General features: G+C 43.0%; 2 protein-coding genes across 6 annotated transcripts in view; one reads left to right on the top strand and one right to left on the bottom strand.

Moving 5' to 3' along the window:
• The window catches only part of polq (polymerase (DNA directed), theta), a 50,274-nt gene extending 49,728 nt beyond the window's left edge, over nucleotides 1-546 (top strand). For all 3 annotated transcript variants that reach the window (XM_060936111.1, XM_060936110.1, XM_060936109.1), the window contains one exon: nucleotides 258-546. In XM_060936111.1, the coding sequence (XP_060792094.1) occupies nucleotides 258-371 (114 nt within the window). In that variant the 3' untranslated portion in view covers nucleotides 372-546. The remainder of the gene's footprint in view (nucleotides 1-257) is intronic.
• birc2 (baculoviral IAP repeat containing 2) lies at nucleotides 547-12,895 on the bottom strand. 3 transcript variants are annotated; one of them, XM_060936112.1, is made up of 10 exons: nucleotides 12,797-12,865; nucleotides 12,377-12,483; nucleotides 2,748-4,331; nucleotides 2,561-2,660; nucleotides 2,393-2,471; nucleotides 2,262-2,304; nucleotides 1,705-1,947; nucleotides 1,370-1,624; nucleotides 1,067-1,108; nucleotides 547-900 (listed from the first exon to the last, which is right to left on the bottom strand). In XM_060936112.1, the coding sequence occupies exons 3-10, from the start codon at nucleotides 3,757-3,759 to the stop codon at nucleotides 707-709; spliced, it is 1,968 nt and encodes a 655-aa protein (XP_060792095.1). In that variant the 5' UTR covers nucleotides 3,760-4,331; nucleotides 12,377-12,483; nucleotides 12,797-12,865; the 3' UTR covers nucleotides 547-706. The 3 variants fall into 3 exon arrangements, with proteins under 3 accessions (XP_060792095.1, XP_060792096.1, XP_060792097.1); XM_060936113.1 differs by lacking the exon at nucleotides 12,377-12,483 and having other exon boundaries at nucleotides 12,797-12,895; XM_060936114.1 differs by lacking the exon at nucleotides 1,067-1,108.
• Nucleotides 12,896-21,446: the final 8,551 nt, after the last annotated feature.

Raw genomic sequence — 21,446 nt, 5'->3', positions numbered from 1 at the left:
TCTTTATAAAAAGGGCCAAACTCTGAGAAAATAACACCATTCGTTCCTCCTCGATCATATGTGACGGGGTAAGCGTAATGGTTTGAAAAGATGTAGTGCTTCACGTGTCTTAGGGGAAACACATGCTCACCTTCACCACCTGGTAGGCGTTGCGTGATGAAGTGCTAACTAGTGGGTGGCAGATGAGGAAACAAGCTTAATCATCATGTTTAAAATAATGGTCAAGTGCGATTAAATTTTCCTCTTTCCTTTCTTAGGTCGCACAAATTGTGAAACGGGAAATGGAAGCTGCTGTGAAATTGTATGTGAAGCTCAGGGTAAAGGTTAAAGTGGGTCCAAGCTGGGGTAACCTTCAAGAGTTGGATATATAAAAAAATTCTTTTTACGAAATGTGCTGCTTAACCACATGACTCAATATAATTCTGTACTTACTGAATGTGAAATCTATAAAACTCAACCATCCTTAATGAATATGAACTTAAGACTAATCATGGATTGTATGTGATGGAGTATTTTTAACCTGTAAATAAAAACCAAAAGCCAAAATTTCAAATGACTGTTTAATACAGCTATTCTTGTCTCCCCCCCTTTGAAGAAACATTAAACTCAGCCACACTATTTGCATTCTCTTCTATGCAGGTACTATTTGTTTTATATTCACTTTGACAATGCTTCAAACAATATGCATCTAAAGCACTTGGCCCATTTAAGATAGAAAGGTGCGTACAGTGCCTTTTACCAAGCCTCTACAGATGGGGCACTTGCGTAATGAAGGTGCACACTCTTTACAAACCACCAGGTGCCCACATGGTATAAAGACAATGTTGACCTCTTTATCCATGCACACTTTACATGTACGCTCCTCTTGAAGTCGCCTCAGCTGTTCTTCCATGGGCAAGTCTGTGGAATAAAACAAAACCAGGTCACTTTAAATATTTTCCATATTATGCTCAGTCTTTCAGGGCAGGATCTGTATCTGATTCCCTTAGTGTCAAAGCTACAAACTAAACAAAAGGCAAAAAAAAAAACTCAAACAAAACAAAAAACCTCTCATATTTGAGGATACCTGAAAGATCTTGACTCGGTGATACAGCTTCATTTGTCTGGGCTGAAATTGCAGTGAAAAGAACATAAAACGGATTGTCAGTAATATGTCGTGGTGTACGTTTGTTGTGGAATTGTCCCTGCATACTTAAGTTCTTTTAAAAAAAAAAGTTCTCTGAGCATCACCTAGTTTTTCTTTTAAGGGAATCCCATTTGTGTGTTGTGTACCTGCTATAAATGTCAACTATACACAACTTACACAAGACGAAAGACTAACACTGAATTCACAGACACTGACAAAGGGGGGGAAAAAAAGGTTAAATACCCATTAGTTCTCTTAAGAGGTACACATCATTCTTTTTGATCCAGTTGCGGAAGACCTCTGCTGCTGCGTTCCCCTTTGATAAGACCAAATCAATGAGCTGACCCGTCTGCTGCTTGACGGACGTGCAGTTGCGTATGGTGTCGTACTCCTTCTGTGAAATTACGTTCTCCTCCAACAGATGATCCATTAGGCTCTGGACACTTTTCAAACGCTGTGTCAAGGCAGCATGGTGCTTCTTCAAAAAAGTAAATCCATCTACAAAAAAGCAAACATATTACAGATGGATATCCACACACTGGATTTGAACTGGCGAGTGAACCTGCACGAAGACACACCTGATGCCATTTCCTCTGCAAACATTTCTCGTTCCTCTTCTCTTTTCTCATCCTCCGCACTCAGCAGGTCAGACACCAATTCTTGTACAGTTTTATAATTTTCTCCACTGGTGAGAATTTTGCTCTGGACAGTCTGCTTCACTAAACCGCGCTCAAAGCCCATTTCTAAGGCTGCTTTCACCACAGGTGTGTTCATCATTATAGCATCTTCTGAGCGCTCTTCTCCTGGACCCAAGTGTACAACTACAAATAAAAGTGAACAGAAATTAGATGCATATAGCATTCATTTATACCACAGCACTATTGAATTGTCAATTCTGATTAAACACCTAATCCAATGTTCCAGCAGCAAGGAAATGTTTATTGAGCAATGGCAAATTGCTAAAGGAAAAAAACCATGTTGGGATGTGCTGTTATTAGAACATTATCAGGGTGGCAACACTAACTTTGTGGCAGGCTGCATCACATCATACCACCGCATCATTGATCATTTTCCTATTACATTGCAACATCACATTTGTTTTACTTAAACATCGTGTAATATGTTCCATATTTACCAGGTGGATCAACAAATTCCCTCGAGTCCCCATTGTTCAACAGCTGCAGGGATAAAATTAAGAACCAAGGTTGATCTCTCGCAGTAAGAAAAGTCAGTACAGGGTTTTTGGTTTTTTTTGTCTTTACATACCTGTTCAAACAGTCTTGGAAATCTGGCTTGGATCTGATGAACAAACTCTTGTCCCTTTTCTTGCAAAAGGTACTCGCACCTATAACGAAAGGATTTAAAATGAGGGTTTGACCCACAATGATAATAAATCTGACTAGAAAGACATTGAGAAATAAAAAGTCATGTTACCTGGGAAACCATTTAGCATGTTCAACCCAAGGATCATCCCCCGATTCCCAACATCTGAGTCCTCCATCACAACAGAAGCACTTTACGTCATCGTTACGACCTACCAATAAACAAAAGAATGGTCTTTAGCATGATCTCTAACCAAGTACAAAACCTAAATTAGTGGAAAAATCTCTACTGTTCTCACCAACGTAGTAAAAACCAGCCTTGGCCAGTTGGTCTGGGCGGACAGGTATTCTTGCAGGCCAGTTGACAAACGTAAGCAGCCTTTCATCACACTGCTGCATTGCTGGGTTTGACACGTTGGCCAAACCAGCAGTTATAGGGATGTTATCGGCTCTGTCACCTCTCACAAAGCGGCAGTTAGGGTAGTGCCTCTGGTGCTCAGATACAGCCCTATCTCCAGGCTCCCAGTTGCTCAGGTGCCCACCACAGCTGAAGCAAGCCACTCTGTCTCCCTGACTGAGATAATAGAAACCAGCCTTGGCAAGCTCGGCAGGCGTGATTGTGGCAAGAGTCCAATTCTGAAAGGTGTCCAAGCGGTCCTGCTCACGCCGCATGCTGGGATTGTGGCAAGCAGGTGGCCTCTGATGGGACATGTCTTCCACGCCACGAGATGACAGAGGGCTAGAGGGGGCAAGGTTGCTCATGTTCAGGTAACCAGCTTGCTCATCTGTCTGGCCTGAAGCTGAAGTGACTGCAGGAAGGTTTAGTTGCAGGATGGTAGCATTGCGGAGAGGTGAAAAGGCTGAATGAGAAGAGGACAGGAGATTGGTGGTGGAAGGCAGGCTCTGAATGAAGGTGCAGTTGGGGGAGATCTGCTTGTGCCTCTCGGCTGGGCATTCGCCTGACTGCCAGTTGTCAATGGTCACATTGCAGCGGAAACATTGGACCCTGTCTCCTATGCCAGTGTAGAAAAACCCAGCACGGGCAAGGCTTCTCTCAGTCACCGGTGCTGTCGAGGGGAACTTTGCAAAGGTCGAAATCCGAAACAGTTCACTTGTGTTATCATACTGTAGGTCTGCTGGTGCACTAGTACGACACAGACCTCTTAAGAAAGCACTATTTTGTAATATTTCCATTTTTAGGAGAAAAAGAGGGATGTCCTCAGGGAGAAGGACTTTAATTAGCACACCCAGGGTCTTAAGTGCACACTGGTGACATGGGTAAGCGAGTACACTGAACTTAGAACAAAACATTAAAACAGTTACAGGAACTTGTGACTAGCACAAGATTAGTCATGAGTTGAACAAACATTTCCCCCTGACCAAAAAGGAATTTCCTCCCACCTAAAACCAACGCCTTAGAGTCAAACAAAGAACACAAACAAAACTCCAAACACCAGTGTATACTGCGAACAGTCCAAACTACCATCTCTGCTAGAATGGGTACATGACCTCTAAAACTGAACTGAAAGCCACACGTGAGAAAAGACATCTCATGTACAAAGAAAAGGTGAGCAAACATGAACTAAACCGGGTGATTATCCATTTCTGCTGTTCACTTTCACCCAGGATCATTAACAAATACAATAAACCAAACCAAACACGATCTAAACGTTAAACAAGACATGTGTTAATGACAGACCCTATGGTAGTAGACTTCCTGGATGTGGTAAAAAAAAGGCCAACTCCCTGCGGACATCCCTTATGGTGGCGTTTACGTATCCATGTGTGAAGTTTTAGTATAATTATGAAATAAAAATATGTTCTTTAAGAGACAGGGATTTAGTTTGGTGTGAGAAATCCCTTTGCTTCAGTGGCGCAGTTACCTGGGGATAAAAGAAATAAAAGGTCATCTGATGCTAATAAATTGAGACAATTATATTTAACTTGAAGCTTTGTTCATTTTTCCAATTGCACTGACGACACACAGTAAATGCGTCTTTGCTTTAACCTTTGCTTGACTTGCAAACATGGAGATGTAAATGATTAACCAAAACCAGATTTGGATGAAGTCAGCACAAGTACATAGACTAGCAAGTTGAAAATCCATGTTAAAAGCAATCCAGAACACCACAATAGAATAGCACTTGTCTCATCATTGGGAGACAAGTTCAAATACCTGGAGCATAACTGGAATGGATTTCTGGATGGAAAGGAAGAAATTACTCTGTCAATTAGAATGACATTCACCAATCACAGCTTTTGTGAGCTCATGTATAGAGCTTTCCTCTGATCGCCTTCCAACTTTCAAGCTGCCCAGGTGCTGGGTATACACTATGATTTTGGGCTGCCTCAGATAAAACAACCAACATGAAAAAGAAATGTGGCGATATCTTTGGTTGCGACTCAAACAATTATCCCCATGTCACAATGCGAGAGTTTCAAAAGATGGCTGTTGTCATTCATGGTCTTGTGACCAAGATAGCCTGGGACAAAATTCTGACAGTGTCGGCAATTTAGGATGATCATTTCACAATGTGACTGCTACTACGACCTACATCTACTAACCAACCAACAGGGAATACAGTAAAAAAATGATACACTGATCAGTGCCACACTGGCACCAAACCCATTCAGGCTTAGTTTAATTTTTACCACTACAATGGTGGTGATCTGGAACACAAGCTAACGATTCTTTTTTTTTTTTTTAAGAAGTGCTCCTGTACAATCTACATAGATCAAACTTGATATGGTACTCAAGTTTTAGATCCATGTCAGATAGGTTTTTGACTGATTTCCTTGAAGGTTGCATTGACAAAGTATGATCGAGAAATGTAGTTCTCTGCTGCCTTGGAGATTCTGCCTCACAGATCCAGGAGCAACATTCACTGACTCAGATAGCAGTTTAGAGATGTTTCGCAGTTTATTGAAAGACAACCATGAGAGAGAGAGAGAGAGAGAGAGAGAGAATATAATTATTTACCAGTTGGGAGGTCCGTATCGTAAGATACCGTGACTGAGGTCTTGAAAGTACTGACCGAGGCTCTCTGGGCTGAGGTCAGTATTTAAGGCCGAGGTCACGGTATTTCACCATACGGACCGATTTTAAGCTGGTAAATAATATTTTTTCTTTACCAAATTCTAACAGAAAACGAGAGCACCCAAAAGGGAAAACCAAGCCGAGCCGCCATTTTGAATCCTCATTCACAGCTGTAATGCAAATTGCTTCCTCCTCGGTATAGAGATCTTGCAGTCACGTGACCGGAAAGTACACAGCCGCCATCTTGTCGGTCAACAGCACAGCTGAATATTGCTGCACTCGTGTACAGAATGGATCAATTTCAACCGACGGACTACACGGCTCATTTTTCTAATGAACAGATAACTAGATACATGTCTAAAATAAACGATCTACAGATTAGTGACCCTTATGGCTTACCGGACGGAGTTTTCACGACCGTGTCAGTGGATATGGAACTGCCAGAGGTGGAATACCCGGACTATAATTACCTCATCAACTTTCCCTCGCTGTTCAGTGGTGAAGCACTGCGTGCTTATAAATCTCTGGACAGTTATCTTTACAGAAATTCAGGATTTGTCAGCGACTCAGATGTGGCATCTTGTAAACAAGAAAATGATCCTCACTGGATGGGTAAGTCACTTAAGTATTGAATATAGCACTGACCAGCTGATTATAGAATAGAATAAGGTAATTCCAGTTGTAATTCCAAATCGTCCGTCTTGTTTACCTGGCGCTGGAGAGATAGAGGCTTACCAGTGGAGATTTGAGTGGCTGTTTTCTGAGCTTAGTCAACAGGCCGGCTCTGCAGCCTCGCTTTTGCTTCCGCTCCCGGCGCCGCCTCCTTCGCTTTGCTTCCGATAACAATCCAGAGAGACCCCGCTGGTCTTGCTATCTCGTCCAGAATGTTTTTTTTTTCTTGTCCGGAATGTTGTGCATGCAATGGGAATCGCTACAAATCGTCATTTTCTGCTGGAAACCAATGTCCAGTAAGTCCATACGGTTGTAGTGGATATTGAAGTCCGGTACAGACGAACAACACGCAAAAATACACACAAAAAACATAAACGTGCACAGGTAGGGAGAGCTTGTAGCCGCAGCCGTTGTAGTAGAATTGTATATAGTAGGGTTTTCCAGAAGAAAAGGTAGAAGTAGAAGCAGAAGTAGAACCAGAAGTAAAAGTAGAAGGCGGAAATATGACGTTTGACCGACAAGATGGCGTCTGTCACAATCTGGATCGGCTGTGACGTCACATGCAAGTGCTCCATACAAATGCACTTCCATGGCAGGAAAAAAAAAAAACTACATTTTGCCGCCTATGTAGTCCCCTAGGTGGCACGGTGGTGTAGTGGTTAGCACCATCACGTCACAGCAAGAAGGTCCGGGTTCGAGCCCCGTGGCTAGCGAGGGCCTTTCTATGCGGAGTTTGCATGTTCTCCCCGTGTCCACGTGGGTTTCCTCTGGGTGCTCCGGTTTCCCCCACAGTCCAAAGACATGCAGGTTAAGTTAACTGGTGACTCTAAATTGACCGTAGGTGTGAATGTGAGCGTGAATGGTTGTCTGTGTCTGTCAGCCCTGTGATGACCTGGCAACTTGTCCAGAGTGTACCCCGGCTTTCGCCTGTAGTCAGCTGGGATCGGCTCCAGCTTGCCTGCGACCCTGTAGAACAGGATAAAGCAGCTAGAGATAATGAGATGGAGATTGCACCTCTCATTTACACATAAACGGAGGTTTCAGTCACTGAAAACGGATCTCTTTGAAAACTCCGGGCAAAGTGGAGATTTCTGAAGACTCCATTTTCATGCCTGCATGTAAATCGTGGAAAACGGAGTTTTAGGTTTTCCCGACGTCACAGAACAATATTTGCATCCGGCGCTCAATATTTTGGTTTGATGGTCTCATGGATGCAACACGGGTGGTCATCTTTTTTACACATTTGCCAACACTTTTGGTTTGTTTGCATTTGCAAATAGGACTACAACTGCTTTATGAAGAGCAGAGGAGAAGGACTGCGAGGAGGGTCACAATTTTCCAGGCACTTTTCCTCCCACCAAGACAAAGGCTTGCTGCTTACCAACGCCGCCACCGCCTTTGGATCCGACCTGGGCGAACTGCTGCCTGGTGGCTAAACTTCACAAATGAAGTTGTTCTCCCGGAGGAATGGCACCTACATGTTTGGCATGCTCATAATAGCGCTTAGCCACGTATCTCTGCGGATCCGTGTAAATGCAGATATTTTGGAGAACAGTCTGGTGTAATCGTGGATATTTTTGAAAACGGAGAGGTGGGGTTATCTGTTTCTATACATACCCGGGTACGTGTACACTATGCACATGATTGGATGTCTATATGCAATAGGATAGAATTACTGATCAGGGGTTGGGTTTCTAAAAAGCATCGCAGCACAAAGATCATCGTTAAATGATAAAGCAAGCAGCACAATGAATTCCCTCTCTCTCTTATACCCCTTGTCCACCAAATCAGTTCCAGGGCTGGTTCGGGGCCAGTGCTGGTTCACAACTCGTTCAACTTGCGAACCAGCTGAGAACCAGTTTGCTTTTCCATAGATTGGGGTGCTAAGGGGAGCCACGTCATTACGTCGCTGCATTTGCATAAACCTTGGCACGAACATCAAAGCAACAACACGGAGAAGAAGCAGTAACAACAATAATAAATGACTGCTGCTTTACTGCATCCATGATATCTTGTTGCTTATTTAAAAAATGGCACCGAATACAGTCTTGCTATTGTTGCTGGTCTTAACAACTCTGCCCCCCTGCTGACGCAAGTAGTTCTTTCCTCTAGCCCAGCAAAGAGCTGGTGGAACCGGTTTTTCTGGCCCAGAGCCAGTTCTTTGTCAGTGGAAACAGAAAACCCCGTTCCAAACTAAGCACCAGCCCTGGAACTGATTTGGTAAAAAAGGGGTATTAGTTAACACAATCTTAGTGTTAAGAGGCTTTTGGGAAACCCACTGCAGGATAGTCTAAGGGCCTCTGCATGCTCTTGCAACAAGGCTTTCGCAGATAGCTTTTCGCAGACAGTTGTAATTTATTGTTGAGCGGGGAGTAATAGGCGTGCGCGATGTTATTCACCGCCACAACACAAGGGGGTGCAAAGTCGCTAGGAGTAGTTGGTGGGTGTGGTTAGTGGAGTGTTTATCCTCCGGTTACTTATAATGACTAGAACTAGAGTCATATAGATGTACGTACTTCCTCACGTCCTCGATCAACCGCTCTTCGTGCTGCTCCATCTTCGCTCGTGTTTTTAAAAATGGCGGTCGTGAAAACAAAACAAACCGGGAAAGTAGGGAAGCGGAAGTGCGTGTACAGCGGATGTAGAGTGGACCAATCAGAGCCCTCTTGTCTGCGAGGCTTCTGCGGTGGTCACAATTTTTGGGAGGTGCGCACAGAGCATCTGCGAAGGTGGGGGGGCTATGCAGACGCCACCATCTGTGAGGACTGCGTTGTCAGCATAAATTGGCCTTAAGGGTTGTTTTACAATCAGGGTACGCAAGCTAAAAATCACATTTAACACTTATCTTCAATATCAAAAGGCTTGACTAAATAAACTTGGTTGTTTATTGTAGCCCTGTGATAGCTCTATTTACCATGCAAAAAAAAAAATTTGGTGATAACGTTATTTTTGGGCAATGTGTGTCATATTTAGCAAAATTACTCGCGTCATTTAGAAAAAGTGCTTTTTTGACCACAGGTAGCTCCAAAAGGGATGCACTCATCATTCTTTATACCATAAAACAAATATTTGGTTCCATATCATTGGAAACATAGTTAAGTTTTAATGTTGAATGCCAGTAAGTTTTCAGACTATTCTGATCAAATTAGTATGTAATTGTGTCAAAAAAAAAAGTCCTCTCCGAGACAGCTAATTTTTCAATATAAATAACATATCTAAAATGATTACTGTCATCCTAAAATGTGGTCAAGATATTGGGACATAAATATTAGAGACAACTAACACAAAGCTTACAGCCTTATATTTAAAAGCACTATGGAAGTAGTGGATTCTGAATTGTCAAAAAAAAAATGTCCTCTCCGAGAATCACTTCATTTGGCCCCGGTCACACTGCCCGAACTTTGCTGGAGCGTTCCTTGAACGGTAGGGAGGGGGGGCCGAATTTCGACAACGCTCGTCACCGCGCACAAAATGGGAAAAAAAATCGAAAACACGGGCGTTGGCTTAGCGGTGCACCGCTGAAGCCGGCGTTGCTTTAGCGGTAGCGAGCGTTGGTTTAGCGGCATTCTGCGCATGCGGGCTTTGGCTCGGCGGGGGTATAAAGTTGGTTTAGCACCAATCATAGCAAGTTTCTCAGCATCCATGGTGATACAGTTTTACTGTAACTTTGAGCAAATTCGATATAGATGAGGTCTGAACTCAACGGCAGCTCGATTCCAAATGAGCTCCTGGTCCATTTCTCCCCGCATTTATAGCCAAATTCTGGTCCCGCTCTGACACCTCTATACCAACGCCAAACCAAAGTTCATCGCCGCCATGGATAGCTGCTTCAACGCCCGACACCGTTCCAGCAACCCTGTGTCCGCTCGTAAAACGCTTACAACCGCGCCACCGAAGTTTGTGCAACGTTTAATCGCCGCCCGGGCAACACTGGCGAAGCAGCGGTGGTCCAGTGTTCAAGATTTCTGCGTTGGCCTAGCGGACCCAAGCGTCCACGAACTTGCGTCTAGCGGTGCCAAACTTTGACTGGGCGTTGGTGGAGCGGGGGTGAACTTTGCCGGGGCGGAAAATTGCCCCCTCCTCACCGCTCGCAATATTTTGTGCAGCTCAAAACTTTCGGAGCAGTAGGAGGGCCCCTCGAGAAACATCAGCGGTGGCAGAGTGTATACGGCGTTGCTTTAACGGGGGCCAACTTTTGTTAAATGGTGGTGAACGGTTACGAGCGGTGATGAATTTTTTTCACCACTCCAGGAACGCTCCAGCAAAGTTCGGGCGGTGTGACCAGGGCCTTTGTTTCTCCCAGCCCTGCTTAAAGCTACACTTAATCTTGTTATACTACAAACTATTACACATGCCTATCTGTTCTTTAACTTGTCCTTCACTTAAAAACTCTTACAAGAACCAGTTTGAATCAATTTGAATTTTGGACCCGTGTCAAACTTTGTACCCCAGGGGTGATAGCGTTCCGGCGCGCTGCGCCGGATTTCCGGCACGCAGTGGCTGAGGGAAAAAAAAAAAAAATCTAGTTCGCCCATTGTCCTGTCATTCTGAGATGCGCAGATAGACAGTAAAGGGAATTCGGAATTCCCTTTACTGTCTATCTGCGCATCTCAGAATGACACAGGACAATGGGCGAACTAGATTTTTTTTTTTCCTCAGCCACGGCGCGCCGGAAATCCGGCGCAGCGCGCCGGAACGCCATCACCCCTGGTACCCTGATTGTAAAACAACCCGTAATGAAAAAAGACAGACTGTGCAAGTTTCAAGAATTTAACAAACTAGCTGAAACAAGTTCCAAGCATGCCACACACAGTCTGACTTACAATATCAGATTACTGTAATCAGCCTGTAGGCATCATTAGTACTGCAGGCTTAGGTGCCAGTAAATTTAAGACAAGATCTGAAGAACATGAGGGCTTGGAAAAGGTGAAGATTTGCAGTATTCTGAATGGTCAGAAACACATCCCACCATTTTAAAAGCCCTGCACTGCAAAAAGTAAAAATTAAATTTTAATTTAAATATCTTAAATCAAGACAAAATATGCTTGTTATTTGTCTGCCAAGATAATTCTCCTTTCCAGGTAGGTTGTGTGTAAGAGTATTTCACTTACTTTAAGCATTTTTTCCCCTCAATTATCTTATTAAGGTATTATAACTTGTTATTGAGATTTTATTACTGGTTATGAGTCTTAAAATGAGAATTACCATAATTTCATCGGTGTTATATTAACCATGTCAAAGTCAGAATTTCTTATTTCAAGCATCTTATCCTCTCTTTTAATCTCTTAACACAAAACAGATAACTAAATGAAATGAATTATTGTATTGTCAATCTGGCAACAAAAATAGGCTACAAAATGGATTGGTTTGTTGTTTTGATTTATTTGGCGGTCTCAGTTGGTATAAACACTTACTTAAACAGAGCACACCAATATGCCCAGATGAAATAGTCAAACTGTTGGTTGGGGGACAAAGTTTCTAGCATGTTAAAGTGAATAGTACAAATCTACTTGTTTACACTAGTTTTAAGACATCTGTGGGGTTTCTAAAGCTAGATATATTTACTTGTTTTAAAAAATCTTGCCAAGTCAAATTTTCTTGTTCTGTTGGCAGATAATTTTGCTTATTTTAAGTAAAATATTCCTCATTTTATTACTTTTTTTCTTGTTTTTGTAAGCCGGGTTTTTTTTGTAAGCTTGTTGTATATCTGACTGAAGTGGCCTAACTGGTTAGACAAGAATTCACTAAAGAGTTAAAGTTTAACCTGGACTAATTGTTTAAAAAAATCTGGTTTAAATAAATAAATAAGACACTTTTACACCAACCCATTTGTTCTGTGTGAATATAAAAGGCTCACTTATGGCGTCCGTCTGTTTCACCAACACCCTGTTTTTCTACTCAAATAGGCTCATAAACCTGTTTTACAGGTTCTTGTATTTATCTACACCATCAACACGACGTTTGTCCAAAATGAAAACAGTCTAACTTGACCGTATAGAACTCTCAAAATACATTTTTTTTTTTTTTTTTGCGAGAAAGACAGACCATAAGTTTGGTTACAAAGCCAAACCGACTACAGCCGCCATTATGAATTTTTTTTGGGTGTTGTTTTCGTGTTAAGATAGTATAACGAATATATAATAATGCGACGAATATAAAGACAAACATTGATTAATTCTTATTCTTCGATAATTATCCATTAGTTAGTGTCAGACGTACCACATAAGGTCCATAAACGAAGCTGCAGACAGATGACTCCCCTTCACTGCTCCTTTCCACAAGACACAAAATGGCGGACTGATTTAAATCACCTCAGACTGCTGATGCTAGCCAGGAAAAACCCAGAGCGTCAAAATACGGAAGTACACACGCGCACTTGACTCATATGCAGGTTTTTAGGGTTTTTTTATTTAATTTAATTTAATTTTTTATTTATTAAGATTATATATTACTGCTCTTGTGTACCACTTTTGTGATTCTGCGTCAGTATTATAGAATAAAAGCTTTCCAATAATAGAAAACACGACATAAAGAGCTGCTTTATATTATTTCATGGTTACATTAACATATGAATGCAGAAGAAAAAAATTAACTCGTTTTACATCAGAAATAGAAATAAAATTTAAACAATTAACTAACCTGGATGAGAACAATACAGAAAGTCTGAAACACGTCAGCAAACTGCGAAACCCCGGGACTTTCCACTGAGGCGTTTGCAGGGGCAGTCCTTAAAGCTAGACTGTCTTTTTTTTTTTGACCATAAAAAGAATTTTCTGACACCCAACTTTAAAAAAAAAAAAGGACCGAAAGCTACTGAATTCAAATCACAGACTTCCAATTTTATAATTAAAAAAAAAATAGAACAATTAAGGCACGGTCACCTCACAGCAAGAAGGTTCCAGGTTCGAACCCAGCAGCCGGCGAGGACCTTTCTGTGCGGAGTTTGCATGTTCTCCCCGTGTCCGCGTGGGTTTCCTCCGGGTGCTCCGGTTTCCCTCACAGTCCAAAGACATGCAGTTTAGGTTAACTGGTGACTCTAAATTGACCGTAGGTGTGAATGGTTGTCTATGTCTATGTGTCAGCCCTGTGATGACCTGGCGACTTGTCCAGGGTATACCCCGCTTTTCGCCCGCAGTCAGCTGGGATAGGCTCCAGCTTGCCTGCGACCCTGTAGAACAGGATAAAGCGGCTAGAGATAATGAGATGAGATGAGACAGTGGTTAGCACGGTCGCCTCACAGCAAGAAGGTTCTGGGTTCGAACCCCACGGCCGGCGAGGGCCTTTCTGTGCGGAATTTGCATGTTGTCTGCGTGGGTTTCCTCCGGGTGCTCCGGTTTCCCCCACAGTCCAAAGACATGCAGTTAGGTTGACCTTGGGCTGAGGTGCCCTTGAGCAAGGTACCTAACCCCCTGACTGCTCCCCAGGTGCTGTAGTGTGGCTGCCCACTGCTCTGGGTGTGTGTGTTCACTGCTTCAGAAGGGTTAAATGCAGAGGATGAATTTCACTGTGCTTGAAGTGTGCATGTGACATTTCTTCTTCTTCTGTCTGCGTGGGTTTCCTTCGAGTGCTCTGGTTTCCTCCACAGTCATGCAGGTTAGGCTAACTGGTGGCTCTAAATTGACCGTGAGTGTGAATGAAAGAAAGAAAGGACAACTTTATTCATCACACACTTGTGAAATTCCTCTCTGTATTTAACCCATCTGAAGCACACACACATACCCAGAGCAGTGGGCAGCCATGCTAACAGCACTCAGGGAGCAGTTAGGAGTTAGGTGCCTTGCTCAAGGGCACCTCAGCCCAAGGCCATCCCATATTAACCTAACTGTATGTCTTTGGACTGTGGGAGAAACCGGAGCACCCGGACAAAACCCATCCAGACACGGGGACAACATGCAAACTCCACACAGAAAGGCCCTCGTCAGCCGCTGAACTCGAACCCAGAACCTTCTTGCTGTAAGGCGACCGCGCTAACCACTTACACCACCGTGCCGCCCCGCACAGTGAATGAATGGTTGTTTGTCTTTGTGTGTCAGCCTTGCGATAACCTGGCGATTTGTCCAGGGTGTACCCCGCCTCTCGCCCATAGTCAGCTGGGATGGGGTCCAGCTTGCCTGCGACCCTGTAGAACAGGATAAGTGGCTACAGATAATGGATGGATAGAACAGTTAATGAATTTAGGGCCATGTGGCCAAATTCTACATCTTAAGAATTCTGAACAGGCTTCTCCACTCCAGCCTCTAAAAAGAAAGATTTGATTTGGGGTGCTCTGTGCACCATCAAGCTAAAATAAACCACTTTAGTTTGAGCAGGTTATTTTAGCATGGAATTATTCAAAGGAGGTATTAGGACTCGTCTTACCTTTTACTTCAACGCAAAACTTGATTTACAGTTGAACAGAGTCGAGAAAAATCTTGGCCCAACCAACAGTGAATGAATTCAAGTTTCCTGTTGATTTATAAATTGAGCACAGAATGACACCGGGTTTTTCATTATACGTTTGTCACACGGGGTCAACACGCCCCGCCCCCGAAACACAGTTCCTTTCAGTGGCTTGCTGCCTGACAGCACTTTCACTTTTATTTTTTTAAACCAACCCCTGTATTACTGACATGGTCCGATGTGCTCAGGGATAGTAGTAGGGGCTCTGAGCGTGCCTCTCCCGTGGCTGTTTCAGCCCTTAAATCATCTTCAGTGCTTGAAGAAGCTCGCCCAAAAAAACCTTCATTGGCTTAAACTGCACCAGACCGATTAAGACGCATTGTAATATTAGGGCCTGGTTCAAAGAAAATGGCACAAAACGTGAAACTACAGTCTGTCTGTCTATTTTAGTTTGTTTGTTGCAGGTGTGAGAAACTACCAGATGTTCGAAACCAAGCAGAAGTCTGTATGTGTTAAATATGGTTGCAATAATGCAATGCAATACATGATATATTCCAATTCCTTTATCTGGTACTGCCACCCCAAATCCTGTCAGTCTTGTCTCTGGTTCCTTAGCACCATCTGTGTAAATCTGTGTGAAATCACTATACTGTGTCCTTACATGATCTGTGAATGAATTTACCAAATCAGTTTTCTCTCTGGGCGGCACGGTGGTGTAGTGGTTAGCACTGTCGCCTCACAGCAAGAAGGTCCGGGTTCGAGCCCCGGGGCCGGCGAGGGCCTTTCTGTGTGGAGTTTGCATGTTCTCCCCGTGTCCGCGTGGGTTTCCTCCGGGTGCTCCGGTTTCCCCCACAGTCCAAAGACATGCAGGTTAGGTTAACTGGTGGCTCTAAATTGACCGTAGGTGTGAATGTGAGTGTGAATGGTTGTCTATGTGTCAGCCCTGTGATGACCTGGTGACTTGTCCAGGGTGTACCCCGCCTTTCGCCCGTAGTCAGCTGAGATAGGCTCCAGCTTGCCTGCGACCCTGTAGAAGGATAAAGCCGCTAGAGATAATGAATGAATGAATGAGTTTTCTCTCTTTCCTTTTGACGTTTTAACAAAAATCAGTCCATGTCCGGCCACAGCCATGGAGCCACCACCAGATAAACTACTGAAGGACTCATTCTCAGACCAAATACTCCTAACTGTTTTGCAAGATCATTCCCTGCTTGCCCAAGGTTATCCTTCTGACTACTCCCATTCTCCCAGCACTCCTGTAAAACTTCTTTTGTGGGGTGAGAATCACTGTGACCCTGCAAGTTAGCCCAGTAATTTGCCATCGGTTGCATTGTTAACCCCGCCGACAGTAGTCGGAGGGATTATTATTTTCACCTGCGTCAGTCTGTGTGTGTGTGTGTGTATCTGTCTGTCTGTCTGTCTGTCTGTCTGTGTGTCTGCAAGATATCTCAAGAACCAATGGATCGATTTGGACCAAATTTTGTACATGTGTTGCCAATCACCCAGGAAGGAAACCATTAAATTTTGGAGGTCAAAGGTCAAGGTCATGGCAGAACTTCGAAATTTTCGCCCAATGTATTTTAATAGGGAAAAGGCGGGGTTTGCACTCGTTAGAGTGTCCCTGTCTAGTTCTTAATTGTAAAGGCATTTCTCCCATTTCCACCTGTAGGGCCGGTACTGGTGATGTTTTAAAAGCCCCACTGACCACTCTCAATTCCTTTGCCTGAATCTTATGCAGTTTCCTTATGAAAGACCTAGATGACCCCATGCACCCCTCACACAATCTCTTTACCCTCCTGCCATCTGGAAAAAGGTACCGAAGCATTCGGGCCTTCACAGCCAAACTCTGTAACAGTTTCTTTCCACATGCCATCAGACTCCTCAACTCCGAGGGACTGAACTGATGCACACAGACTGTTGAACACACCACTCACACTGTAATCTTTGCACAGTGAACAACGATAATGCACTATTACTTTTTACAATGTTTACAATGTCTGTCGCACACGCAGTGTTTACATGTATTTAGGTCTTTTTTTACATGTACTACCTCATACGCACACTCGACTTCCGCACATTAACAGTAACAGGTACTGGATGGCACTGGACTGTTTGTGCTAGTTGTCGTTTTTGCACTGTCCTTGATGTCTGCACTTTATGTTGTTTGTGTAGTTTATTGTCTGCAATGTTTGCACTCATTGCACTCTTTCACTTTATGTTGTATTGTAGATTTGTAGTCCTGTGATGTTTAATGTAGCACCATGGTCCTGGAGAAACGTTGTTTCGTTTTAACTGTGCACCATACCAACTGTATATGGTTGATATGACAATAAACAAGCTTTGACCTTGACCTTGGCTGCTGACCCCTACACAATACTGCCATAATCCATCACAGATCTTACTGAAGCCACATACACTCTTTTTCAATGGTGCACCATTGAAAAAGAGTGTATGTGGCTTCAGTAAGATCTGTGATGGATTATGTTTCAACCTTTTCCAGGTCTTTCCCATACAGCCTCAGTGTTCTCCCTGGGTTCTGAAAAATATTCTCCACTTTTTTCCTTGAAAAATCAAGTCAAAGAAGTATTCTTCACTTAGTCTGTATTTTTTCTTAGTTACCAACATATCAAAATGGACTTAATACAGGTTTATACCAACCAAACTGGCACAATTCAAATATTTCTACAGATATAGGCCTCTCTATTACATATTTGCCGCTTTCACATATCCTACAATCCACTGCGCGGCTGAGAACTTCGAATATTGGGCTACATAATCAGTTTCGATGTTCAAATATTATTGCAGGTTTACATGGTCTCACAGATTTTTTTTTTCAAGATTAATACTGCTCGAAATGACCTGCACATTTACAATTTGTCATCAGTGTAAATGTACACTGTTAATGTTGTTGGCCAGAGTTATAGTGCTGAGTAGTTGGAATATGTACTTTGTGTAAACAATGCAGCAAGTGAAAGGGCTGTAAGGGCGGTAATATAAGAATGACCGATTAAAAGCTTCTGTGCTGATGAAAAATATAATGGAACCAGTAACTAGACATATAAAAGCAATCTAATAGCCTCACATTTCAGCTTGCATCTGATATTTGAACATCAAAACTGATTATATAGCCCAATATTGGTTTGTGTACCGCCAGCAGCCTGGGTCTGGCCACCGGAAGTTCCCAACCGCGCAGTGGATTGTGGGATATGTGAAAGGGACGACTCCAGCCTCTAATAAGAAAGGGCTGTGGCTATTCTTATAACGAGTCGTAAGAATAATATTTTCCCTATTCTTTGTTTGAGAGACTCACAAGATTCAAATTCTGCACCTTCATGCAAAAATTGTGAACAATTATCCTGTGCTGAGTTGCTCGTTTCTTCAGCCATTTTTTCCATTTGTTGATAATTATCTTCCACCAATCTGTTGATAGCGATTTGTGCATGCGTTACGGGAACTTATTTTCATGTCGTAAGAATAGGGGAAAATATTATCCTTACGACTCGTCGTAAGAATAGCCACTTCCATTCCAAAGACTTGTTTTTGGGCAGCCTGTGCACCATCAAGCTAAAATAAACCTCTTTAGTTTGACCTTACTTAAGGTTATTTTAGCATGGACTTATTCAAAAGTGATATTAGGAGTCCCCTTTAGTGAGGTCCTTTAGTGCACACAGGTCCTAAAAAAGTGTGCACTACTGGATAAAATATTAGCTCTTTGACCCAATGTCCCTTCGGCTGTAAGGAACGAAAAAAAAAATGATGTAAGCACTTTCCCCCATCATTCCGGTGGCCATTGTGGACAAAACCCAGAGGGTCACCTTTGACAAAGAGAAAAGTGCATAATTTTGCTTTTTAAAAAAAATCTAATTTAAATAAGTTTAAAGCATAAATGTAGGTTTTAAGTGGACTTAGTTTGATGACAAGGGTTTTAAAACAGTTTGTGGTAATATTGTAAATACTGAGCCAAAAATTTATGGTCATGCAACATCCGAACTGTGACTGCCAGATACACCATCAAACATCTCGAGCCAAATTTTTGCCAATGCTTCAAAATTTTAGTTATCGTTTAATATTTGATCCTGATTAGACAAAATTTTAAAAGGTATTACAAAATATCTTATGTGCATGATTTGGGAGAAGAACAAGCAGGTAGCAATTTTACAAGATTGACACATTTTTCTGAAGCAATGAATTTTTTTTATTCAAGTTATACAAATCATTGGCATTTAGAAGAGCAGATGATTACAAAGACTAGTATGGCAAAATCTATAGTTACAGAGTATCATTATTGACACAACCACCCTGGCAATGGCAGAGAAGTGTACAACGCAGGCTTGCTTTAGAGCATTTGCAGTTACCCCTACATTCTTTCAATCAGAATCAGAAAAAGCTTTGCTGCCAAGTAACTGCTGCAACTACAAGGAATTTGGCTTGGAGTTAAGGTGCTCAATAAATAAATGCTAAATAAAGACAGTCTATTCTAATAAAGGAGCTACATAAAAAGTCTATTCTAAGATGTTAAGAAATAAGAACTAAGTAAACAAGATAAAAATAAGATAAATAAACAACTGTGCAGGTAAACAAATGTGCAAATTAGGTAAACAATAAGATAAACAATATGCAAATCAGGTAGACAACTGGGGGGGCAGAGTAAATGGGGTCACTGGTCTTGTTTATTGAGGTGGGGGGGCAGAGTGGGTCAGGAATCTGAGGTATGGTACTGGTGGGGAGGCAGAGTAAGTGGGGGTTACTAGTCATGTTTATGAGGCCAGCAGTGGTAGGAAAGAAACTGTTTCTGTGGCGTGAGGTTTTGGTCTTGATGGACCGCAGCCTCCTGCCGGAGGGGAGTGTCTCAAAGAGTATGTCCAGGGAGGAAGGGATCAGCCACGATCTTTCCTGCCTGCCTCAGTGTCCTGTAGGCAAACAGGTCCTCAAGTGAAAGCAGGCTGCAGCCGATCACCTTCTCTGCAGAGCGAATGATATCCTGCAGTCTACCCTTGTCCCTAGCAGAGGCAGCAGCATACCAGATGGTGATGGAGGAGGTGAGGATGGACTTGATGATGGCTGTGTAGAAGTGCACCATCATTGTCTTTGGCAGGTTGAACTTCTTTAACTGCCACAGGAAGTACATCCTCTGCTGTGCTTTTGAGATGAGTGAGCTGATGTTCAGTTCCCACTTCAGGTCATGGGTGATTATGGTGCCCAGGAAGCGGAAGGACTCCACAGTGTCCACTGGTGAGCCATGCAGGGTGATGTGGAGAAGAGGGGCTGGGTTCTTCGTGAAGTCCACAATCATTTCCACTGTTTTTGCAGTATTTAGTGCCAGGTTGTTTTGGCTGCACCAGGTCACCAGATGGTCGATCTCCCACCTGTAGGTGGACTCATCCTCACCAGAGATGAGTCCAATGAGGGTGGTGTCATCCGCAAACTTCAGGAGCTTGACGGACTGGTGGGTGGAGGTGCAGCTGTTTGTATACAGGGAAAAGAGAGCAGAGGAGAAAGAATGCAGTCATGGGGGCATCCGGTGCTAATTGTCTGAGTGTCGGAGACGTGCTTCCCCAGCCTCACTTGCTGCTTCCTGTCAGTCAGGAAGTCAGTGATCCACTTGCTGGTGGGGACAGACACATTTAGCTGGGACAGTTTTGTCCTATAGCAGAGCTGGAATGATTGTGTTGAACGCAGAGCTGAAGTCCACACACAGCATCCTGGCGTAGGTTCCTGGGGAATCCAGGTGCTGGAGGATAACGCGGAGGGCCGTGTTGACGGAGTCATCCACAGACCTGTTGGCTCTGTAGGCAAACTGCAAGGGGTCCAGAAGGGGGTCTGCACTGCAAAAAACTGAAAAGGAATTTTCTCCTCAAATTCAGTTAACACTAGTGAAATTATTTTGCTGCACAGACAGATAATTTTACTTGACAAGACATCTTGGAATAAGTTGGTTGCAATCTAGAACTAGTTTTAATAATCTCACACTGCAAAAAATGAAAACTGAATTTGAGGAGAAAATTCCTTAATACTAGTGAAATTATCTTGCTGCATGGACAGATAATTTTACTTGACAAGACATCTTGGAATAAGTTGGTTACAATCTAAAACTAGTTTTAATAATCTCATAGTTGGTGTCTTGTATTTTTCTAATAGGAAATACTAGATTGTTTCAACTATATTCAAGATATTCTAACTTAAGATATAATTTCTGCAGTGTAGAAGAATACATCAACTCTGCAGATCTCAGAATTGGTGTCTTGTATTCCTCTAATAGGAAATGGTAGATAGTTTCAACTATTTTCAAGATATTTTCACTTGCTAAGATATCATATTTTGCAGTGTGAAGAGAGGGGGGAGGTGGGGGTGTTGAAGTGAAGGTGGTGATTGTGGAGGGAGGTATCAGAACTATCCCATTGTTTTTCAAAATGGCAGTAGAAGGTGTTAAGGTCGTTTGCAAGGCAAAGATTGTTGACAGAGTGAGGGGGTTTGGGTTTGTAGTTTGTGATTTGCCTAAGGGCCTCTGCATGCTCTTGCGACAAGGCTTTCGCAGATAGTTTTTCGCAGACAGTTGTAATTTATCGTTGAGCGGGGAGTAATAGGCGTGCGCGATGTTATTCACTGCCACAACGCAAGGGGGCGCGAAGTGGCGAAATCGCTAGGAGTAGTTGGTGGGTGTGGTTAGTGGAGTGTTTATCCTCCGGTTACTTATAATGACTAGAACTGGAGTCGTATAGATGTACGTACTTCCTCACTTCCTCGATCAACCGCTCTTCGTGCTGCTCCATCTTCGCTCATGTTTTTAAAAATGGCGGTAGTGAAAACAAAACAAACCGGGAAAGTAGGGAAGCGGAAGTGCGTGTACAGCGGATGTAGAGTGGACCAATCAGAGCCCTCTTGTCTGCGACGCTGTCTGCGACGCTGTCTG

This window comes from Neoarius graeffei, chromosome 12 (assembly GCF_027579695.1).
Source record: "Neoarius graeffei isolate fNeoGra1 chromosome 12, fNeoGra1.pri, whole genome shotgun sequence".
Lineage (NCBI taxonomy): Eukaryota > Metazoa > Chordata > Actinopteri > Siluriformes > Ariidae > Neoarius > Neoarius graeffei.
This window is presented reverse-complemented; position numbering and strand designations above follow the sequence as displayed.

Coding starts and splice junctions, on each gene's coding strand:
- birc2 (XM_060936113.1), bottom strand. CDS start 3,759: ATGTTTTGTTCTAAGTTCAGTGTACTCGCTTACCCATGTCACCAGTGT. Junction 2,661..2,747: donor GGCTGGTTTTTACTACGTTG/GTGAGAACAGTA, acceptor GTTTATTGGTAG/GTCGTAACGATGACGTAAAG. Junction 1,948..2,261: donor GGAATTTGTTGATCCACCTG/GTAAATATGGAA, acceptor TTTTATTTGTAG/TTGTACACTTGGGTCCAGGA.